The 20,827-nt window shown below is 35.2% G+C and overlaps 1 protein-coding gene and 1 non-coding gene across 6 annotated transcripts in view; one reads left to right on the top strand and one right to left on the bottom strand.

The window, feature by feature from the left end:
• Positions 1-20,827, bottom strand: part of Slc4a10 (solute carrier family 4 member 10) — a 132,507-nt gene that overhangs the window by 67,672 nt on the left and 44,008 nt on the right. For all 5 annotated transcript variants that reach the window (XM_047543946.1, XM_047543948.1, XM_047543947.1 and 2 more), the window contains 2 exons: positions 18,947-19,104; positions 15,090-15,177 (listed from right to left, as the gene is read on the bottom strand). In XM_047543946.1, coding sequence (XP_047399902.1) covers positions 15,090-15,177; positions 18,947-19,104 — 246 coding nt within the window. The remainder of the gene's footprint in view (positions 1-15,089; positions 15,178-18,946; positions 19,105-20,827) is intronic.
• On the top strand, positions 16,068-16,148 carry Trnaa-cgc (transfer RNA alanine (anticodon CGC)). Its single transcript has one exon. It is a non-coding gene; the product is annotated as a tRNA-Ala (tRNA).

The following is a 20,827-nucleotide window of genomic DNA, read 5'->3' as shown; positions in this document are numbered from 1 at the left end:
TTAAGAAGAGGAGGCATTGAGAGACTCGGACTGAAATAGAGCCACAGGTGAGTCTGCCCACTGGGTAAAGCTCGGCCCGGGTGGCAGGCCCAGATAGAGGTGGCTTATCGGAGCCGGGCAGGGCAGCTAGAGTCTTCCCAAGGTAGCCTTCCACACTCCGGCAGTGGGCTCCTCCCACACGGCCAGCTGCACGGTGCAGGCCCACAGTGAGAGCCTTTCCACACAGAGCCAGCTCCAAACCGTGGAACCAGTAGGGGACTAGGGGCAGTTTTCTTCGGATGCGCTGCTTTATCAGATTCCTCCAAGACATCAGGCTACTGAAGGTTGGGAGGTGATACACTGGAAATCTACCGGGACACTATAAGCCAATAGCGGAAAACTGCAATATCTCAGGGTCCCACTGAGAGCTGACCAATATGAGAAAACAAGGGAAGAAAATGTCCCAAACAAACCTAGATACTACATCAATAAAACCCAATGACAGCACAGCAGAAGAAATGTCAGAAAGGGAGTTCAGAATGTACGTAATTAAAACGATCAGGGAAGCTAATGAGGAGATGAAAGAGCAAATGCAGGCATTGAAGGAGGAGATGAAAGAGCAAATGCAGGCATTAAATGATCGCACCAATCAATAGTTAAAAGACCAAATACGGGAAGCAAGAGATCATTTCAATAAAGAGTTAGAGATACTGAAAAAAAAACAAACTGAAATACTTGAAATGAAGGAAACAATAAACCAAATTAAAAACTCCATAGAAAGCATAACCAATACGATAGAACACCTGGAAGACAGAACCTCAGACATTGAAGACAAATTATTTAATCTGGAAAACAAAGTTGGCCAAACAGAAAAGATGGTAAGAAATCATGAACAGAATCTACAAGAATTATGGGATATCATGAAAAGGCCAAATTTAAGAATTATTGGGATTGAGGAAGGCTTAGAGAAACAAACCAAAGGAATGAACAATCTATTCAATGAAATAATAACAGAAAATTTCCCAAATCTGAAGAATGAAATGGAAAACCAAGTACAAGAGGCTTACAGAACTCCAAACATACAAAATTACAACAGACCCACACCAAGGCACATTATTATGAAAATACCTAACATACAAAATAAAGACAGAATTTTAAAGGCCGCGAGAGAAAAGAATCAAATTACATTCAGAGGGAAACCAATAAGAATATCAGCAGATTTTTCAATCCAGACCCTAAAAGCTAGAAGGGCCTGGAACAACATATACCAAGCCCTGAAAGAAAACAGATGCCAACCAAGAATCTTATACCCAGCAAAACTTACCTTCAAATTTGATGATGAAATAAGATCCTTCCATGATAAACAAAAGCTAAAGGAACTTACAAAAAGAAAGCCAGCATTACAGAACATTCTCAGCAAAATATTCCATGAGGAAGAGATGAAAAACAACGATGCAAATCAGCAACAGGAGGCGCTAGCCTAAAGGAATAGCCAAATAAAGGAGAAACCAAATCATGTCAAAAACAAATATGAGTCAATTGACTGGGAATACAAATCATATCACAATAATAACCCTGAATGTTAATGACCTGAATTCATCAATCAAAAGACACAGACTGGCAGATTGGATTAAAAAGAAAAATCCAACAATATGCTGCCTGCAAGAGACTCATCTCATAGAAAGAGACACCCATAGACTAAAGGTGAAAGGATGGGGAAAAACATACGATGCACACGGACACAGCAAAAAAGCTGGAGTATCCATCCTCATCTCAGATAATGTGGACTTCAAACCAAAACTAGTCAGAAGGGATAAAGAAGGACATTACATGCTGCTTAAGGGAAGCATAAATCAGCAAGACATAACAATCATAAATATCTATGCCCCGAACATTGGCTCATCCACGTACGTCAAACAAATCCTTCTCAATTCCAGAAATCAAATAGACCACAACACAATAATACTAGGCGATTTTAACACACCTCTCTCACCACTGGATAGATCGTCCAAACAAAAATTGAATAAAGAAACTATCTCTATTTGCTGATGATATGATGGTATACTTAGAGGAACCAGGAAATTCCACCAGAAAACTTTTAGATCTCATAAGTGAATTCAGTAAAGTAGCGGGATATAAGAAAATGCACATAAATCTAAGGCATTTTTATATATAAGCGATGAATCTTCAGAAAGAGAAATTAGGAAAACTACCCCATTCACAATAGCTTCGAAAAAAATAAAGTATTTGGGAATCAATCTCACAAAAGAGGTGAGAGACCTCTACAATGAGAACTATGGAACACTAAAGAAAGAAATTAAAGAACACCTTAGAAGATGGAAAGATCTCCCATGTTCTTGGATAGGAAGAATTAATATTGTCAAAATGGCCATACTACCAAAAGTGCTATACAGATTCAATGCAATTCCAATTAAAATCCCAATGATGTACCTTACAGAAATAGAGCAAGCAATTATGAAATTCATCTGGAAGAATAAAAAACCCAGAATAGCTAAAGCAATCCTTGGCAGAAAGAGTGAAGCAGGGGGTATCGCAATACCAGATCTTCAACTCTACTACAAAGCAATAGTAACAAAAATGGCATGGTATTGGTACCAAAATAGAAAGGTGGATCAATGGTACAGAATAGAGGACACGGATACAAACCCAAATAAATACAATTTTCTCATACTAGACAAAGGGGCCAAAAATATGCAATGGAGAAAAGATAGCCTCTTCAACAAATGGTGCTGGGAGAATTGGAAATCCATATGCAACAGAATGAAACTAAACCCATATCTCTCACCATGCACGAAGCTAAACTCAAAATGGATTAAGGATCTCGGAATCAGACCAGAGACCTGGCATCTTAAAGAAGAAAAAGTAGGTCCAGAGCTTCAAAATGTTGGCTTAGGACCAGACTTCCTCAACAGGACTCCCATAGCACAAGAAATAAAAGCAAGAATTAATAACTGGGATAGATTCAAACTAAAAAGCTTTCTCTCAGCAAAGGAAACTATCAGCAATGCAAAGAAAGAGCCTACAGAGTGGGAGAAAATCTTTGCCAATCATACTTCAGATAGAGCACTAATCTCCAGAATCTATAAAGAACTCAAAAAACTCTACACCAAGAACGTAAATAATCCAACTGACAAATGGGCTAAGGAAATGAATAGACAATTCACAGAAGAAGATCTACAAGCAATCAACAAACATATGGAAAAATGTTCAACATCTCTAGTAATAAGAGAAATGCAAATCAAAACCACCCTAAGATTCCATCTCACCCCAATTAGAATGGCGATTATCAAGAATACAAGCAACAACAGGTGTTGGCGAGGATGTGGGGAGAAAGGTACACTCTTACATTGCTGGTGGGGCTGCAAATTAGTGCAGCCACTCTGGAAAGCAGTGTGGAGATTCCTTAGAAAACTTGGAATGGAAACACCATTTGACCCAGCTATCCCACTCCTTGGTCTATACCCAAAGGACTTAAAATCAGCATATTACAGAGATACAGCCACATCAATGTTCATAGCTGCTCAGTTCACAATAGCCAGATTGTGGAACCAACCTAGATGTCCTTCAATTGATGAATGGATAAAGAAAATGTGGTATATATATACAATGGAATATTACTCAGCCATAAAGAACGATAAAATTATGGCATTTGCAGGCAAATGGATGAAACTGGAGAATATCATGCTAAGTGAGATAAGCCAATCTCAAAAAACCAAAGGAAGAATGATATCGCTAATAAGTGGATGATGACACATAATGGGGGGTGGGAAGGGTTAGTGTTGGGGTTGGAGTTGGGTTTAGGGAGGGGGGCAGGAATGGAGGAAGGAAGGACTATATAGATGGAGGGGAAGGGTGCGGGGGGAAGGGAAAAAATGGCAGAATGAATCAAACAACATTACCCTATGTAAATTTATGATTACACAAATGGTATGCCTTTACACCATGTACAGACAGAGAAACAACATGTATCCCATTTGTTTACAATAAAAAAAAAAGAAAGAAACTATAGATCTCAACAACACAATCAACAATTTAGACTTAACCAACATATATAGGATATACCATCCAACAAAGAACGAATACACTTTCTTCTCAGCAGCACATGGATCCTTCTCTAAAATAGACCGTATTTTATGCCACAAAGCTACTGTTAGCAAATACAAGAAGATAGAGATACTACCTTGTACTCTATCAGATCATAATGGATTGAAATTAGAAATAAATGACAGAATAAAAAACAGAAACTTCTCCAATACCTGGAGATTAAATAATACACTATTATATGATGAATGGATAACAGAAGACATCAGGAGGGAAATAAAAAAATTCTTAGAAGTAAACGAGAACAAAGACATATCATATCCAAATCTCTGGGACTATGAAAGCAGTACTTAGAGGAAGATTTATTTCATGGGGTGCATTCAAAAAAAGAAGTAGAAATCAACAAATAAACGACTTAACACTACAGCTCAAAGCCCTAGAAAAAGAAGAGCAGACCAATACCAAAAGTAGTAGAAGACAGGAAATAGTTAAAATCAGAGCCAAAATCAACGAAATCGAAACAATTGGAAAAATTAACAAAATAAATAGTTGGTTCTTTGAAAAGATAAATAAAATTGATAAACCCTTAGCCACACTAACAAAGAGAAAGAGGGAGAAAACTCAAATTACTAAAATTCGGAATGAACAAGGAAATATCACTACAGTGAAATACAAAACATAATTAGAAGTTATTTTGAAAATCTATACTCCAACAAAACAGAAAACCTCGAAGACATCAACAAATTTCTAGAGACATATGAATTACCTAAACTGAACGAGGAGGACATACACAACTTAAATAAACCAATTTCAAGCAATGAAATAGAAGAGGTCATCAAAAGCCTACCAACAAAGAAAAGTCCAGGACCAGATGGGTTCTCAGCCGAGTTCTACAAAACCTTTAAAGAAGAGCTCATTCCAATACTCCTCAAACTATTCCATGAAATAGAAGAGGAGGGAACCCTCCCAAACTCGTTCTATGAAGCCAATATCACCCTGATACCTAAACCAGACAGGAAAGAAAATTTCAGACCAATATCCTCAATGAACATCGACGCAAAAATTCTCAACAAAATTTTAGCAAATCGCATACAAATATATATTAAAAAGATAGTGCACCACGATCAAGTGGGTTTTATCCCAGGGATGCAAGGTTGGTTCAACATTCGGAAATCAATAAATGTCATTCACCATATCAACAGACTTAAAGTTAAGAATCACATGATTATTTCAATAGATGCAGAAAAAGCATTCGATAAAATACAGCATCCCTTCATGCTCAAAACACTAGAAAAAATTGGGGTAGTGGGAACATTCCTTAACATTATAAAGGCAATCTACGCTAAGCCCATGGCTAATATCATTCTAAATGGTGAAAAACTGAAAGCGTTCCCCCTAAAAACTGGAACAAGGCAGGGATGCCCTCTTTCACCACTTCTATTCAACATCGTCCTTGAGACTCTAGCCAGAGCAATCAGACAAACCAAAGAAATTAAAGGGATACGAATAGGAAAAGAAGAACTCAAACTATCCCTGTTCGCTGATGACATGATTATATATTTAGAGGAACCTGGAAATTCCACCAGAAAACTTTTAGAACTCATAAGTGAATTCAGTAAAGTAGCAGGTTACAAGATCAATGCTCATAAATCCAATGCATTTTTATACATAAGTGATGAATCTTCAGAAAGAGAAATTAGGAAAACTACCCCATTCACAATAGCCTCGAAAAAAATAAAGTATTTGGGAATCAATCTCACAAAAGAGGTGAAAGACCTCTACAATGAGAACTACAGAACACTAAAGAAAGAAATTAAAGAAAACCTTAGAAGATGGAAAGATCTCCCATGTTCCTGGATAGGCAGAATAATATTGTCAAAATGGCTATACTACCTAAAGTGCTATACAGATTCGATGCAATTCCAATTAAAATCCCAATGATGTACCTTACAGAAATAGAGCAAGCAATTATGAAATTCATCTGGAAGAATAAAAAACCTAGAATAGCTAAAGCAATCCTCAGTAGCAAGAGCGAAGCAGGGGGTATTGCAATACCAGATCTTCAACTCTACTACAAAGCAATAGTAACAAAAACGGCATGGTATTGGTACCAAAATAGACAGGTAGATCAATGGTACAGAATAGAGGACATGGACACAAACCCAAATAAATACAATTTTCTCATACTAGACAAAGGGGCCAAAAATATGCAATGGAGAAAAGATAGCCTCTTCAACAAATGGTGCTGGAAAGACTGGAAAACCATATGCAATAGAATGAAATTAAACCCCTACCTCTCACCCTACACAAAACTCAACTCAAAATGGATCAAGGACCTCGGAATCAGACCAGAGACCAAAAAAAGTAGGTCCAAATCTTCAACTTGTTGGCTTAGGATCAGACTTCCTTAACAGGACTCCCATAGCACAAGAAATAAAAACAAGAATCAACAACTGGGATAGATTCAAACTAAAAAGCTTTCTCTCAGCAAAGGAAACAATCAGAAATGTGAAGAGAGAGCCTACAGAGTGGGAGAATATCTTTGCCAACCATACCTCAGATAGAGCGCTAATTTCCAGAATCTATAAAGAACTCAAAAAACTCTACACGAAGAATACAAATAATCCAATCAACTAATGGGCTAAGGAAATGAAGACACTTCACAGAAGAAGATGTACAAGTAATCAACAGATATATGAAAAAGTGTTCAACATCCCTAGTAATAAGGGAAATGCAAATCAAAACTACCCTAAGATTTCATCTCACCCCAATTAGAATGGCGATTATCAAGAATACAAGCAACAATAGGTGTTGGCGAGGATGTGGTGAAAAAGGAACACTCATACATTGCTGGTGGGGTTGCAAATTAGTGCAGCCACTCTGGAAAGCAGTGTGGAGATTCCTCAGAAAGCTTGGAATGGAAACACCATTTGACCCAGCTATCCCACTCCTTGGCCTATACCCAAGGACTTAAAATCAGCATACTACAGAGATACAGCCACATCAATGTTCATTGCTGCTCAATTCACCATAGCCAGATTGTGGAACTAACCTAGATGCCCTTCAGTTGATGAATGGATAAAGAAACTATGGCATATATATACAATGGAATATTAGTCCGCAATGAAGATTGATAAAATTATGGCATTTGTAGGCAAATGGACGAAATTGGAGAATATCATGCTAAGTGAGATAAGCCAATCTCAAAAAACTAAAGGACAAATGATCTCGCTGATAAGCAGATGAGGACATATAATGGGGGGTGGGAGGGGTTAGCATTAGGTTTAGGGTTAGGTTTAGGGTTAGGGATAAGGAGAGCGGTAAGAATGAAGGAAAGAAGGACTGTATAGAGGGAAAAGAGGGGTGGGAGGGGTGGGGGGGAAGGAAAAAAAATAAACATCATTGCCCTATGTAAACGTATGATTACACAAATGGTATGCCTTGACTCTATGTACAAATAGAGAAACAACATGTATCCCATTTGTATACAATAAAAAAAAAGAAAAAATATTAAAAAAATAGAGAATAAAATTTGTAGAATGTATTAGAAATATTGTAATTACACCCTGATAAACATAAACTAATTTAAAAGGTTAATTTTATTCAATTTTGAAAATAATAATGTTATAAATTAGTACTTCATGGATATATATTTTAAAAGTGCAGGAACTACTTTCATTCAAAGTATGAGTTATATTTTCAACCTACACACATATACACACATTTCTGTTGTTTACAGATCTTCTAAGACTTCTTTGAGACACATGGTAGAATTAGACTTTTTTGCCTTCTTTGTCATTTGGATTTAGGTGCACATATGTCACCTCTGACTAGTTTTACGCACCAGTGTGTGATATATCACATTATCTCTGTCTGGTTTAGCAACTGAAAAACACGGGTCCAGGTTGAGTTTCTGTGAGCCTGAGTGCCTGAGTGACTAATCAGCTGAGCCTCCCTGCCAGCCTGTGATGGCCATTCAGCACCATGTGACATCTGCTCTTTTAAGTCACTGAGATTTTAGTCGGCTTTTCCTACAGCATAGCTCAACTTCTCCTGACTGACATATACAGGAAAATACACTCAACACAAGTGAAGAAAGGAAAAATAAGGAGAAACTGGACAAATTCATTTACACTACACATAAAATAAACATTTCTGAGAATTTTTTGCATTTTAAACATGATAAAACAGAATGGACAAATATTTGATGCTAGGGATTCCTATATTATTTTCTATTGGCATGTATTAAAGTGACCAAATATTCCCAAATTTACAGGAAAATTCTGCTTTCAAATACTCTATTCTACTTTCAGAACATTTGTTTCAGTTTCTGGTTGGATACTCAATCTAAACTGCTGATGGATGATCATGATCACTTTTAAAGGCTGTTTCTTGACTGTCCATTTAAGAACATTTCATAGAACATTATGATATATAGTCTCCACTTATTGTAATAAGAAAACATCAAAGATATAAATGGCTTAGCTATATTTTGAGAAAGAGATTTTTTAAATATTAAAAACACAGATTTCATTGACCCAAGCCACTCATTTTATGGTTCAGGATATCATTTTGCTTCCCAATTCAAAGTCCTACAAATACTACAAATACTCACATCTTTACCTGGTCCTGAGATCCAATCTGAACACTTATGAATTGCAAATGTCCATAATCTTTAATGAGAGTTTAGTTGCTCTTCTTTTCCTGCTACTATCAACTCTCTTGAGATCTCTCTTTTTTTTTTTCTTTTTTTTAAGTTGTAGATGGTCATAACTTTATTTATTTATTTTTATGTGGTGCTGAGGATCAAACACAGTGCCTTACATGTGCTAGGCAAGCACTCCACCACTGAAACTCCAGCCCTTGAGATCTTTCTTGATGTGATCTAACTCAATTAAAAATTTGCTTCAAGAGGTCTCATGATCCTATACCCTGCTTTAGACAGACCAATGTCCAAAGCAGCTGATTTCCTATTATTTAAAACTCTTCAAAGATAAAGATACTACACTTTGATTTTAAATTATAAACAGTATACGCTATTGTTTTCCTATCACCAATTTCCCAAGTAATTTAATTACTTTGAATTGCTCTTCTCCCTTCTCTTACACACACACACCTGATTTCTCAGAGAAAACTTCTTTGATCCCCTCAGCCAAAATTAGACATTTTGTTAATATTCTCCTAATACCTCTTCCTTCTTAATAGTTTTCTCTGTAATTATAAATGATATACTAGAATTCATTGTTAACTATGTATTTAGTAATTTAATATATGTTTCTGCTTTTCAAACAAATTCTGAAAATTCAATCAATAAATATTTGTTTAAACTCTTTAGGTGCTGGGGGTATAGCAGTGAACAAACCAATAAAAATCCATGCAGTATAGAGTTTAAATTCTAATGAGGGGAAGAAGGAAAATAAATAATATAAACAGATTTGGGTGGATAATGGGAAGTTCTGTGGATAAAATGAAACAGGAAAGGGTAATAAGGGCATGACTAGGGGATGCCATAATTTTAAAAAGAGTGTTAACGAAGACTTCAGTCAGTAGCTATTTCAGCAAAGGCCCAAAAGGTGCAGACCATGTAGCTATAGGAGAAAGACTTTCTAGGGAGAGGGAACTGCCAGTGCAGACCACGTACATTATGTTTAAGAAGCAGCAAAGACACCGATTCCTAGGACTGATATGAGCAAGAGGGAAGTAATAGGACTGAAGAAAGGTGGAAGAGGCAAAGTCCTGCAGAACTAGCAGGGGCAGGGTGGCACATGCCTGTAATCCCAGCTAGATTGACACAGGAGGATCACAAGTTTGAGGCCAGTCTCAGCAACTAGGCAAGATCCTCTCTCGAAATAAAAAAAATAAAATAAAAAGAACTGGAGGTATAGCTCAGTGGTAGAATGACCTGGTTCAGTCTCCAGTACCATAGTAGTAAGTAGTAGTAGTAATAACAATAGTCAATTTTTTTAAAGCCCTGCAGGATTTTGTAGATCATCATAAGAACTTTGACTCAGTGAGGTAGGGAAAGGGTCTTGAGCAGAGGAGATTACTCTAGTTATTGGGACGATAATATAATGAAGTGAAACAAGCGCAGGAAAAACAGCAAGGAGGCTCTTTCAATAAAAGAATAATAACAGTGACATGGACCAAGTGATGATGAAACTGGACTATAACAGTGCAGAAAGTGGGAAGTAGTGGAATTCTGGACACACAGTGGAAGCACAGCCAGGAAGCTTTACTGACAGATTATATTTGGGAGAGTAAAGAAATACAGGAGTTAAGAATGACTTCAAGGTTCAATGCTCTTCTCAAAATGGTCCATTACCTTTCTAACTCAATGTCCTTGTGTGACCTACGAATGCCACACGGACTTCCCAGCTGCCCTCCTGCCCTCACTGCCTACAGCTCCTCACCTTTCCCACTCCTGCCCAATTTGTCCTCCTTGACTTCACCTGGTATTTCAGACACACTCTTGCCTCAAAGCCTTTGCCCTTGTTTATTGTTTTCTTGAAACACTCTTCCCTTAGCTATCTGCACAAACTGCTCCCTTTCCTCCTTTGGGGTTCATGGCTGAAATGTCTCCTCAGTAAGTTCTTCTCTGACCACTTTAACTTGCACCACTTCTCATCCCACCTCTATCTCCCTTCTCTTCACAGCACTTACCTCCATTTGCCATATATTTTACTTCTATGTTAGTCTGTCTTTCCACTAGACTATTGGCTTAAAGAAAAGGCTTTTGTCCATTTTGTTTATTCCTAAATACCTACCATCTCTGTCAGCATGCCTGATAAATATTCATCCAATACATACTTATCAAAGGAATTAACGAGAAACACAGTGAGAGAGGGACTGGTTTTACTAGAGCTCAAAACTCTTTATAAGGTTATTATATTCAAGATAGTGTGACATTAGCTAGAGGTAGATTATTTTTTTGAAAGGCAGGCATTATAAAAAAAATTAGTCAATTAATGGTACTGAGCCAATTGCTAATCTATCTAAAATGGAATTGTATTTCTACCTATATATCACAAATAAAGCAATCCCAGATATGCTGAGAAACATACGAAAACTCAGTGAACACAATGTAAAAAGAAAATTGATAACCTCAGGGTAAACAGTAACATTTCAGAGATTTAGTATCAAAACAGAGCACACACAATAAATTTTAACTCTTCTTCATGGGGGAAATAAAAAACAAGAAAAAGTGGTATTCAGTAACATCAGTTTGAACATTCAATAGTATATTTGTAAGTGATCTGACTGGGAACAGTTTTAGTAGAGTGTTAGTGGCAAATATCAGACTGCAAAATGTTAAGAGTTAAAACTGAAATATTCGTGATCAAGTACAGACTGCTCCTTCAAAACTCTTGAGTCAGATTTAGCCAACATTTCTTCAATGGTAGAAACTATTAAGCAGTAAGGCATTTACTTTTAGGATGGGGGAGACCTGGATATTCATTTCCTACATATATTTTAAGTAGCTACTATGTGTTGAGCATGTTTGCTGAACAGAGCCAGTGTTGACTTAAGATCTAAGAAAGAGAGAAAACTGTTAGCTTGAAAAATCCAGATCAAAAAAGGTAAAACTGGTTTTGGTTTTGCTTTGGTTTTCATAAAACTGTGTTATTTATGTTAATATATAATGGCTTTACTATTATTTTAAATTTAAAAGGATATATTTTTAAAATTTATCAGTTTTAAGTTCTATTATGGTAAATATCAATGTATCTATATACATAAAAGCTCTTCAGATAATTAATATTTTCAAATGTTAAGGGTTGAATACATGGGCAGCAGTGCTGATAAGCACAATCATTTGATGTCCTCTAGTAAAGCTCAATAGGAACAAAGAAAGTGGATTATTATTGATTCAATATATTGGCAGGATGATTTGCACATTCAGCATTAATTCACTTTTTATCTATTTTTTATTTGTTCTTTTTATTTTTTAACAAATGTTTAATTAGGGATTTGATTTTCATAAGCATTTTATTGAAAATCGTATCAAAATATTTTCTAAGCCAAACCCCCCAAAACAAAGGTGGAATGTTTTCTCTGATATGCAGATGCTAATTCACCATAGCAGGGGTAGCTAGGGAAGAATAGAGTTACTTTATATTAGGTAGAGGGGAGTGAAGGGAGGGGGAGGGTTATAGGCGTAGGAAGGATAGTAAAGCATACATTATTACCTCATGTACATATATGACTGCATGACTGATGTGATCCTACAACATGTACAATCAGAAAAATGAGAAATTACACTCCATTAATGTATATGATCTATCAAAATTTTTAAATGCATTCTACTGTCATGTACAACTAATTAGAACAAATGAAAAATTAATAAAAAATGTATTTTTAGATATATATGATAACAGACACAAAAGAAAATAATTCATTTCCTAAAAATTTATTGATCCCTGACAGAGGGTTCTATGCTGAGTCTGAAAATATGAAAGGATTTGAAAATACAAAAGGTAGGTTCTAGCTATAGGAACCTCTCAATACAAAGAAAAAAAAAAAAAAAAAAGGATAGAGTTCATTTCAACAAATCTTTATTTGAGCCCTGTCAAAATCAGCAGTTACTGCTTTCATAGAACTTAGTTTTATAAAATAATACAATTAACCATTTCCTTAGCAAGTTAACTCAATAAACATATCAGTTCCATTCTGAATGATCAAAATTATTCAACAGGCTTCAAAGCAATTAGATAAGCACCTGGACTTTGAACAATAACCAACTGTTTTTCCTTTTAAAAGTATTTTAAACGTACTAGAAGCAGGCGATATAGCTCAGTGGTAAAAATGCTTGCCTCATATGTGCCAGACCTTGGATTTGGTTCCCAGTACTAATATAAATGAATAAATAATTGAATAAATAAATAATAAATAAATAAATTCAAACCATTTTTATAGCCCATCGATATTCTATTGCAACTAACATGTCCTATTATAATTAATAGTTGCTATCATTATGAGTAACTTTCTGTTTGCATTCTGCTTCTGTATGCCAGTGCACACAAAGAATTACAAATTTTCCTAAAGCTAAATTCAAAACTTTCAAGTCTAAAGGATTCATTCCCAGTCTTCATTAGATGGCTGATATTTGTTCTCTAGTTAGGTAGTCTCATCAATCAAGGAAACTGAAGGAAGCCGCTTCTCTGATCTCATTCTAAATCTAAAATTTATTAAGCATGAATGTTTCCCTGTTGTTCTATATCCATTTGACTGGAAAAATTAAAAAAAAAAAAAAAAAACTTCAGAACCAACATTTTCTTCTTGAGAAAATTTTGATTCACACTTGGGGAAAAGGAGGACAAGAACTAAAGAGACAACACATGTGCCTTTTGTGATATAATACACTCTTCTCGCATTATAATACGTGACATATCTCACAGATATCTTACATAGTGATCTAATGTCTTAGATGGAGAGAAATGCTGTCCAAAACACAATAAAACATGAAATAAATATACATAAAAGTGATAATACTTAACTCATAAAAGACAAACTACAGTATCTTTAATTTCACAATACTGTAAAAAATGTAAAACATTAATTTGGAAACACTGAAAGTAGATACTATGAGAGTCTTCTCAGAGAGTTCTACCAATAGAAATACGAATCGCTGAATACAGAATAAAGGTAAGGATCTCAAGATGAAATCATCCTGGACCTAGGTGGGCCCTAAATCCAGTATCAGATGTCATTGGTAACAGAAAATGGGAAGACACAGAGACATGGGGGAAAGGCCCATGAATGTGAAGGCAGAGACGGAAGTTCTGCCCTAAGCGGGGAACACCAGGAGTCAGCAGAAATGGAAGAGATGAAGAAGTACCCTCCCCTCGGGTACTTCTAAGGGGGTGTGGCTCTGCTGACACCTGGACTTCAGACTTCTGGCCTCTAAAACACATGAGAAAACAAACTACTTGTTTTAAGCCATCCAGTTCATGGTAATCTTTTTACAGTAGCCATAAGCAACTAACACATTCATTAAATTATCTCTTTTAGAAAATCGATTTTTAAAAAGGTTTTTGCTAAGCTTTTAGTTTCCAATGTATAAATATCCATAGTTAATTCATATAAAACTTAATTTGAACAGATAGAAAAGTTTATGTCAAACCCCAAACACAAGTTCAATTTTTCCAACTTCATAAACCTAAGAAAAGTAATATACAATACTAATTGGCTCCTTTTACAGAATTTTCAAGTATTTGCAGCCATGCATTCCAATAAACACATTATTATATTATTTAGATGATATTCTACATAATGTATAATCCCATTTGTTCAGTTACTACTGAATTAATGCCCCTTCTGTGATCTTTTGCATCTGCTCTTTCCTTTAACAATAAGAACAAATTTCCATAATGTGTTTGGGAGTCAGAGAAAAGTTACGTAAAACTACTTTTTATGTTCTTATTTTTAAGATCTTACTTTTTGAGATATTTCATCTCTTTGAGAAGTTAATGAAATCTTTTTCTAGTCTAAAACAAAATCTACATACATTTCTCTTTTTATACAGAAAAAAATTTGTGGGTTCTACCACAGGGATAAGTCCCTTAAAAATCCATCTATAGGGCCTCTAATAGTCAAAAGTCTCAGGTTTAGAACATCTTCACATACATTTGGTAACTGCAGAAAGATCCCAGATGTTGCAGGGTTTTTTGATTTCATGAATACTATTCAAATAACCCCCACTGCTTTTCATTTAGACCTTAAAATTATTTTGCCCAAAACAAGATTTGTAATGATAAACAGTGGTGCTTACATTCACAGCACATGTACTATAAAGCAGATACTACTAAATATATTTTAATTGTCACTAACTCTCTTCAGAATATGGAATTTTAAAATATTATATTCTCGAGTATTAATTTACAATCCCCTTTGAATAATTTTTTCCTCAAGGAAATTTGATATGGAAACATGAGAGAATGAAAGTCAATACAGAGAAATCTGAATCACAGCAAACTGTCGTAAAAACAGGGACTCCAAACATTAGGTGTACCTAGTAAGGGAAAAAGTCCCCAAGAAACTTGAATAAATACCTCATCTGTCATGAGTGTTGCAATTGATCTGCCAATCTCATGGTACTGCTGACCCTTTCCCAAGGGTCCCAGAAGAATGAACAAAAATCTGTAATTAAGAGGAAAAAAAAAAAGAGAAATGTTTCAGGGTAGAAATATAAAAATACTTTTAGAGGGACAGAACCACACCTCTCAATGGAATTAGTGAAATGAGAATACCATTGTAAAATATTTCCATAATTTTTCACAGTTCATTATTATTTTGAAACAATTTACAGTGATTGACTCTTTTGCCTAAGATCCTCAAGCAAGGAGACAAGATCATTTTTATCCCAGTATTTCCCCATTGAATTATCTGTTCAGCCTACACAGTCATTGCTAGGAATTTTAAGGATTCTATAATCCTTAGAGGACAAAGATGGAAGAAGTAAAATTGATTAAATCTTTCCAAATTAGAAGGAAGAAAATCTGCTTGTATACCAAATGGAGAACAGTTTCAAAGGGGTTAGAAAATAATACAATGGTATAAATAAAGACAGAACACAATATCAAAACCCTGCAGATAGATGTAGATCTTACATAAAATATAAAAATATTGTTAGGAATCAAAGATCAGTTAGGTAGAAGAAAACAGAGTTAATATTTTATTAATTCCAATGCTAGAGGAATAAAAATAACAGCTGCACTATAATACTCCATCTAAACTAGGTTGAAGGGCTGGCAGATTCATCAGCACAACCGGTGCTTTTAAAGAAATCAATACGTGCTCTAACTTTGGAGGACTGGTAATTGCCTAGTCTATGAGAAGGAAATTGTGATAATTAAAGAATGCCCTATATTTTTCAATACAATCCTATGGTGTTAATTTGTTAAATGGTTTAATCTACAAAGAATGAAGACCAATGGTTTTGTAAGGTATACTGAAATAGTCACTGTAATTCTGTCCTTCATTCAGTTGCAGACTTTAGAGATTGTACATGTTTTTACATAAAACATATGTTGGGGCTGGAGATATAGCTCAGTTGGTAGAGTGCTTGCCTCGCAAGCACAAGGCCCTGGGTTCAATCCCCAGTATCCAAAAAAAAAAAAAAAGCTATACAACCTTACAGAATCCAACTTATAAAATGTAACTGAATCCAAGTCAATTTCTACTGTATAGAAAGGTCCACTATACATTTAAAACAGGAGTATTGGAATATGGTGGCAGATGCTTCATCAACCATAATACTTTTGAGAAATGTCCTAAATTTTGTGCATCTTGCTGTTTTTCAGGTTTCCATGGGCTATTTATAAAGTCCTAAAAGAGATATTTTTTTACATTTTCTACTATGTGTTGCTGTTCCATTCATATGGTGTGCCCTCTTGTCCTCCTAAAAAAGGAAAATGAGGACCCCTGAATGGCTTTCTTTATTCTATTTGTCTAACTAATCTTCTTCCATTTTTCACTTTTCCTAACTAGTCTAGTCTTTTGAATCTCTCCTTCCAGGATGGCTCCACAGTGCCCCTAATTTTTTCTCCATTGTTCACCACACATATTTTGCTGTGTCAGTATGAAATGAGGTCACCGAAACCTGACAGTTTTCAAAGTGAGGGTATATAACCTCATTATTGCTTTTCTCTACTCCTAGGAATTTTTCTTTTCTTTGAAATACAGGAATTATCTTTATCATAACAGCAACCATTTTACTCATAGTTCACCAGACAGCTTCCTAAATGGTGGAAACTACTGGGACAACTGAAAAGAAAACCTAAACTGCCAGAATAATATCTTGACAGTTAATAAGTTTGATTCTTCAAATCTGTGCCCCAGAAACTCTGAATCTATTATAGGTGTTGCACAGAAAATTACAGCCTTAATCATCCAATCAGATGCCACTTTAATACGGTGAGTTCACCCTTCCCCATTTGTTTTTGTTTGTTTGTTTGTAAGTACTAGAGATTGAACTCAGAGCTTCATGCATGCGAGGCAAGCACTCTAGCACTGAGCTACACTCCCAGCCCAACCTTTCCCCTTTTTAATAAAAGTTGGTATGTATCAGAAATCTCAGTAAGTCATCAACCAGGATAAACAGAAAATCTTTCTATAACTTGAATGGTAACTAGGTGTTATAGTTTGGATATTTAGTGTTCCCAAAAAGTTCATGTGCTGAAGGCTTAGTCCCCAATGCAGCAGTGTTCAGAGGTGGAGTCCATGGGAAGTGATTGGATCATGAAGCCTCTGACTTCATTGGTGGGTTAATTCATTAAGGAATTTATACTTTAAATGGACTATTGGGAAGTAATGGAAAGTACTTCCCAATAGAAGAAGGTGGGTCCTAGTAAAAAGGAGTGTGACTTTGGGGTTTGCCCTTGAGAACTATATCTTGTCCTGGGCATGTCTCTCTCTCTCTCTCTCTCTCTCTCTCTCTTTCTCTCTCTCTCTCTTTCTCTCTCTCTCTCTCTCTCCTTCTCTACTGCACAAGCTGAGCAGCTTTCCTCTGTCATGCCCTCCTGCCATGATGTTTCTGCCTTGGAGCCAACTGACCATGGACTGAAACTTCTTAAACTATGTACAAAACTAAAGTCTTTCCCCTTTTAAGTTATGTTATTAAGTCTGTCATCATGATGAAAAGCTGACAAAAAGAGTAGCTTTCTCCCTCAAACCACAGAGTAAGACACAGGAACTCCAACATTAAATCCCATTCCAGTCAACTGAGCCCTCATAAAATGAGACCTCTCCTAACTGCACTATTCCATATTTCTGGAATATCTTATCTGTACTCAAAGTATGGAGTGATATAATTGGCTATGTTTTCAGTTAAGACCAGAGGTCTGCAGAGGAAACATATTTTCCAAACCCCTTGCCTCAGCACTTCAACTTTTCATCATTTCAACCTGACTAAGGCATTCCATGTTTGCAAGAGGAGGAATATTTATAGCATGGAGGAGCCATAGCATCAAACAAAAGCAGCATGGGAAATGGGGCTTTAGATATCATGTTTTACAGAATAAAACCAGAGTCAAAGACAATCTGTACATAGGAATCACATTTGATGTTACAAGCAGGAAAGAAAACAAGGTCCCTGGATAATTGTACTAGGAACCTAGCATGTTAAAGTCAGTGTTTTATTATATTTTTGTATTTTTTTCTTTCTTTTTTTTTTTTTTTTTTTTTTTTTACAATTTTGTCCAGGGACAGTTTTATATCTATAAAATAAGGATAAATGAAAACACAATTTAGTTTGAATTATCACTAAGCTATTTATATATGGTCAGATGAGAAACAAATTCAGGTAATCAAATTGAACTTGTACTTTTGATTCAGAGTCAACCATACTTTCACTGTGCTGCTTCCAGTGATTCTTCAGGCACCATGGATGAGAGCACATTGTGCCTAGCACTGAAATGTACAGTAGCTTTGATATGGCAGAAGCTCTCCTAATTATGACACTTATATTAGTTTTTAAGGCCTACTCAAATACGAGCCAAATCTTGAAAATTTTAATCTTTCTGAGTCTGACTACACTCCTGTACAGGATCCTCTTTATGTTGAGCACACAGTTTAATCACTGAGAAAAGTCTAACACTTAGTCACGTTTTTTTTTTTAACCAAAAAAATGTAAAGCAGGTTTGTTTTATTACATAGGGTACCCAGGGACAAGGAGCAAGTGTAAAATGAAACATAGAAGTTTGAGGAGGAGGAGGAAATGATAGAATAATTTTTAAAGCACTTTTCCCTCTCTCTTACAAACAGGAATCAGTAGTTTTGCCGATGACATGTTGGTTTCTTATCAAAACTCTACCAGGAAATTATATTTAATCCTCATTTTCTCCCCCAACCCTGCCACACACACAAAATGCTTCAAGAAAAATGTAAAAGATGTTCTGATACTTTATACCTGGTTGGAATTGGGACTTCGGCCAGTCCTTGAAGCAAGACAGCTGGAGACAACCTGACAAATGCAACCACAGTTCTGTCTAAGAACTCCAGTTCTCCAACTAAGATGTTTGAAGCTTCAGCACCTGGAGGAATCTTTTTCATGAAATGCAGATCAACCTGTGATTATCACAAAGTAAAATAGGTAAATCAAAATTGGAACAATGTGGTAAATAATTAGCACATTGCTTTATATATATAATCCATCAATAAATACAGTTTAAATAATACCGCTAAATATCTCATTTGCCCTTTTTGTATAATAATTTCTTTCTCTTTTCTTTCCTCTTTTTTTTTTTTTTTTTTTTCCCCAGTACCTGGGATTGCTCTGCCACTGACCTACCTCCCCAGCCCTTTTTATTTTATTTTGAGATAGGATCTCACTATGTTGCTGAGGCTGGGCTCAAACTTGCTATCCTCCTTCCTTGGCCTCCCAAGTATCTAGAATTACAGGTGCGCACCAAACACACCCACATGACTTTTCTTTACTTGTAGATGCCTTTAATTTGTCATCAATGAGATGAATATTCAGTTTTTCTACTCACTACTTTTAAAAGAAGCTTTTTTAACATCAGCAATCTTGAAATTTGGTGGGGAGAGTAGTACACATACTTAAATAAATATACTGTAACCATATATTAATTAGCATTTTCAACAAATTTAATATTTTTGTGCAAGATTGTCTTAATTTTACATAATACATTTTTTAAATTAATAATCAACATGGTTATTTCAAAAGAAATAATCATGTTTCTTCTTACAGTATAAATTATAACTTTAGTCTTCATCTTTATTCTAATTGTTCTATATTATTCATGTTTTATACTTGGCATGCTACTTCTTCAATTGTAGTTTCTTATTAGGGAATTTCAGTAACACAATGGAGAAAACAAGAAAAAAGTTTCAATATTAGGCATTGCTAAACATCCACAGAATTTCTAATATGAAATGTCTATGACTGAATGAATGAACATAAAACAAAAGTGATCATTAACAGGAAGAAATGCTAAAAGTAAAGAGTTGTGTCTGAAAAACAAATGTAAAAATATTTAAGAATAAATATCAATTTTTATACATAGGACTTCAGTGAAAACCAAGCAATGACTTTATAGTAAAATTATAAGGCCCATTTCTTGTTTCTGATTTACTTGAGTTGCTTTTCATGGAACTATGTTTTTAGGAGAATAGTTCATCTTCTCTAGTAATTGTTTTTATACTCTCCTGTTAATAAAATGGGGGCCAAAGATCAAAGTGAGAATAGCCAAGAGAGAGAGGAAAAAGCTCCTGCAAACAGGGGTGAGGCTGAAAAGATGTTTTTAGGCTGGTTTAATAAGTTGAAGACTTTTTTTTTTTTTTTGTCCAAGAGTTGAAGGTAAAAATATTTAAAACCTCTAGGAGTACCTTATAAAATTCACAGCCACCTACAGTGACCTTATTAAATCTGTTATATTTTGAAATTGAGACTTCAATAAGCTCTTTGGAATGTTTATAATGAATTATCTTTCTGTAGGACAAGGATACCAAAAACATAATATCCAGTTTTTGAAGTATTAATTTCATTACAAGGATTAAATGTAAAGGTAATCTGTACTAGTTTATTAAAAATGTCAAATAGAACCAATATCTTTTTTAAGAAAAAGGAAAGTGATTTAACAAAGTAAAACTGCCTATAAAAGAAATAATTGATAAATATTATAAATTGCAAAGTTTTTACCCTACAAATATACTTCCAAATACAAATTCATAAATTTATTTATACAAATTTTTCATAAATCATATAGAATATTGTGTGATAAATATGTTTCTTTTACAGAATTTAAACTTCTTTTTTTAAATCTGGTTT

The sequence above is a fragment of the Sciurus carolinensis genome, chromosome 3, assembly GCF_902686445.1.
Source record: "Sciurus carolinensis chromosome 3, mSciCar1.2, whole genome shotgun sequence".
Classification (NCBI taxonomy): Eukaryota; Metazoa; Chordata; class Mammalia; order Rodentia; family Sciuridae; genus Sciurus; species Sciurus carolinensis.
This window is presented reverse-complemented; position numbering and strand designations above follow the sequence as displayed.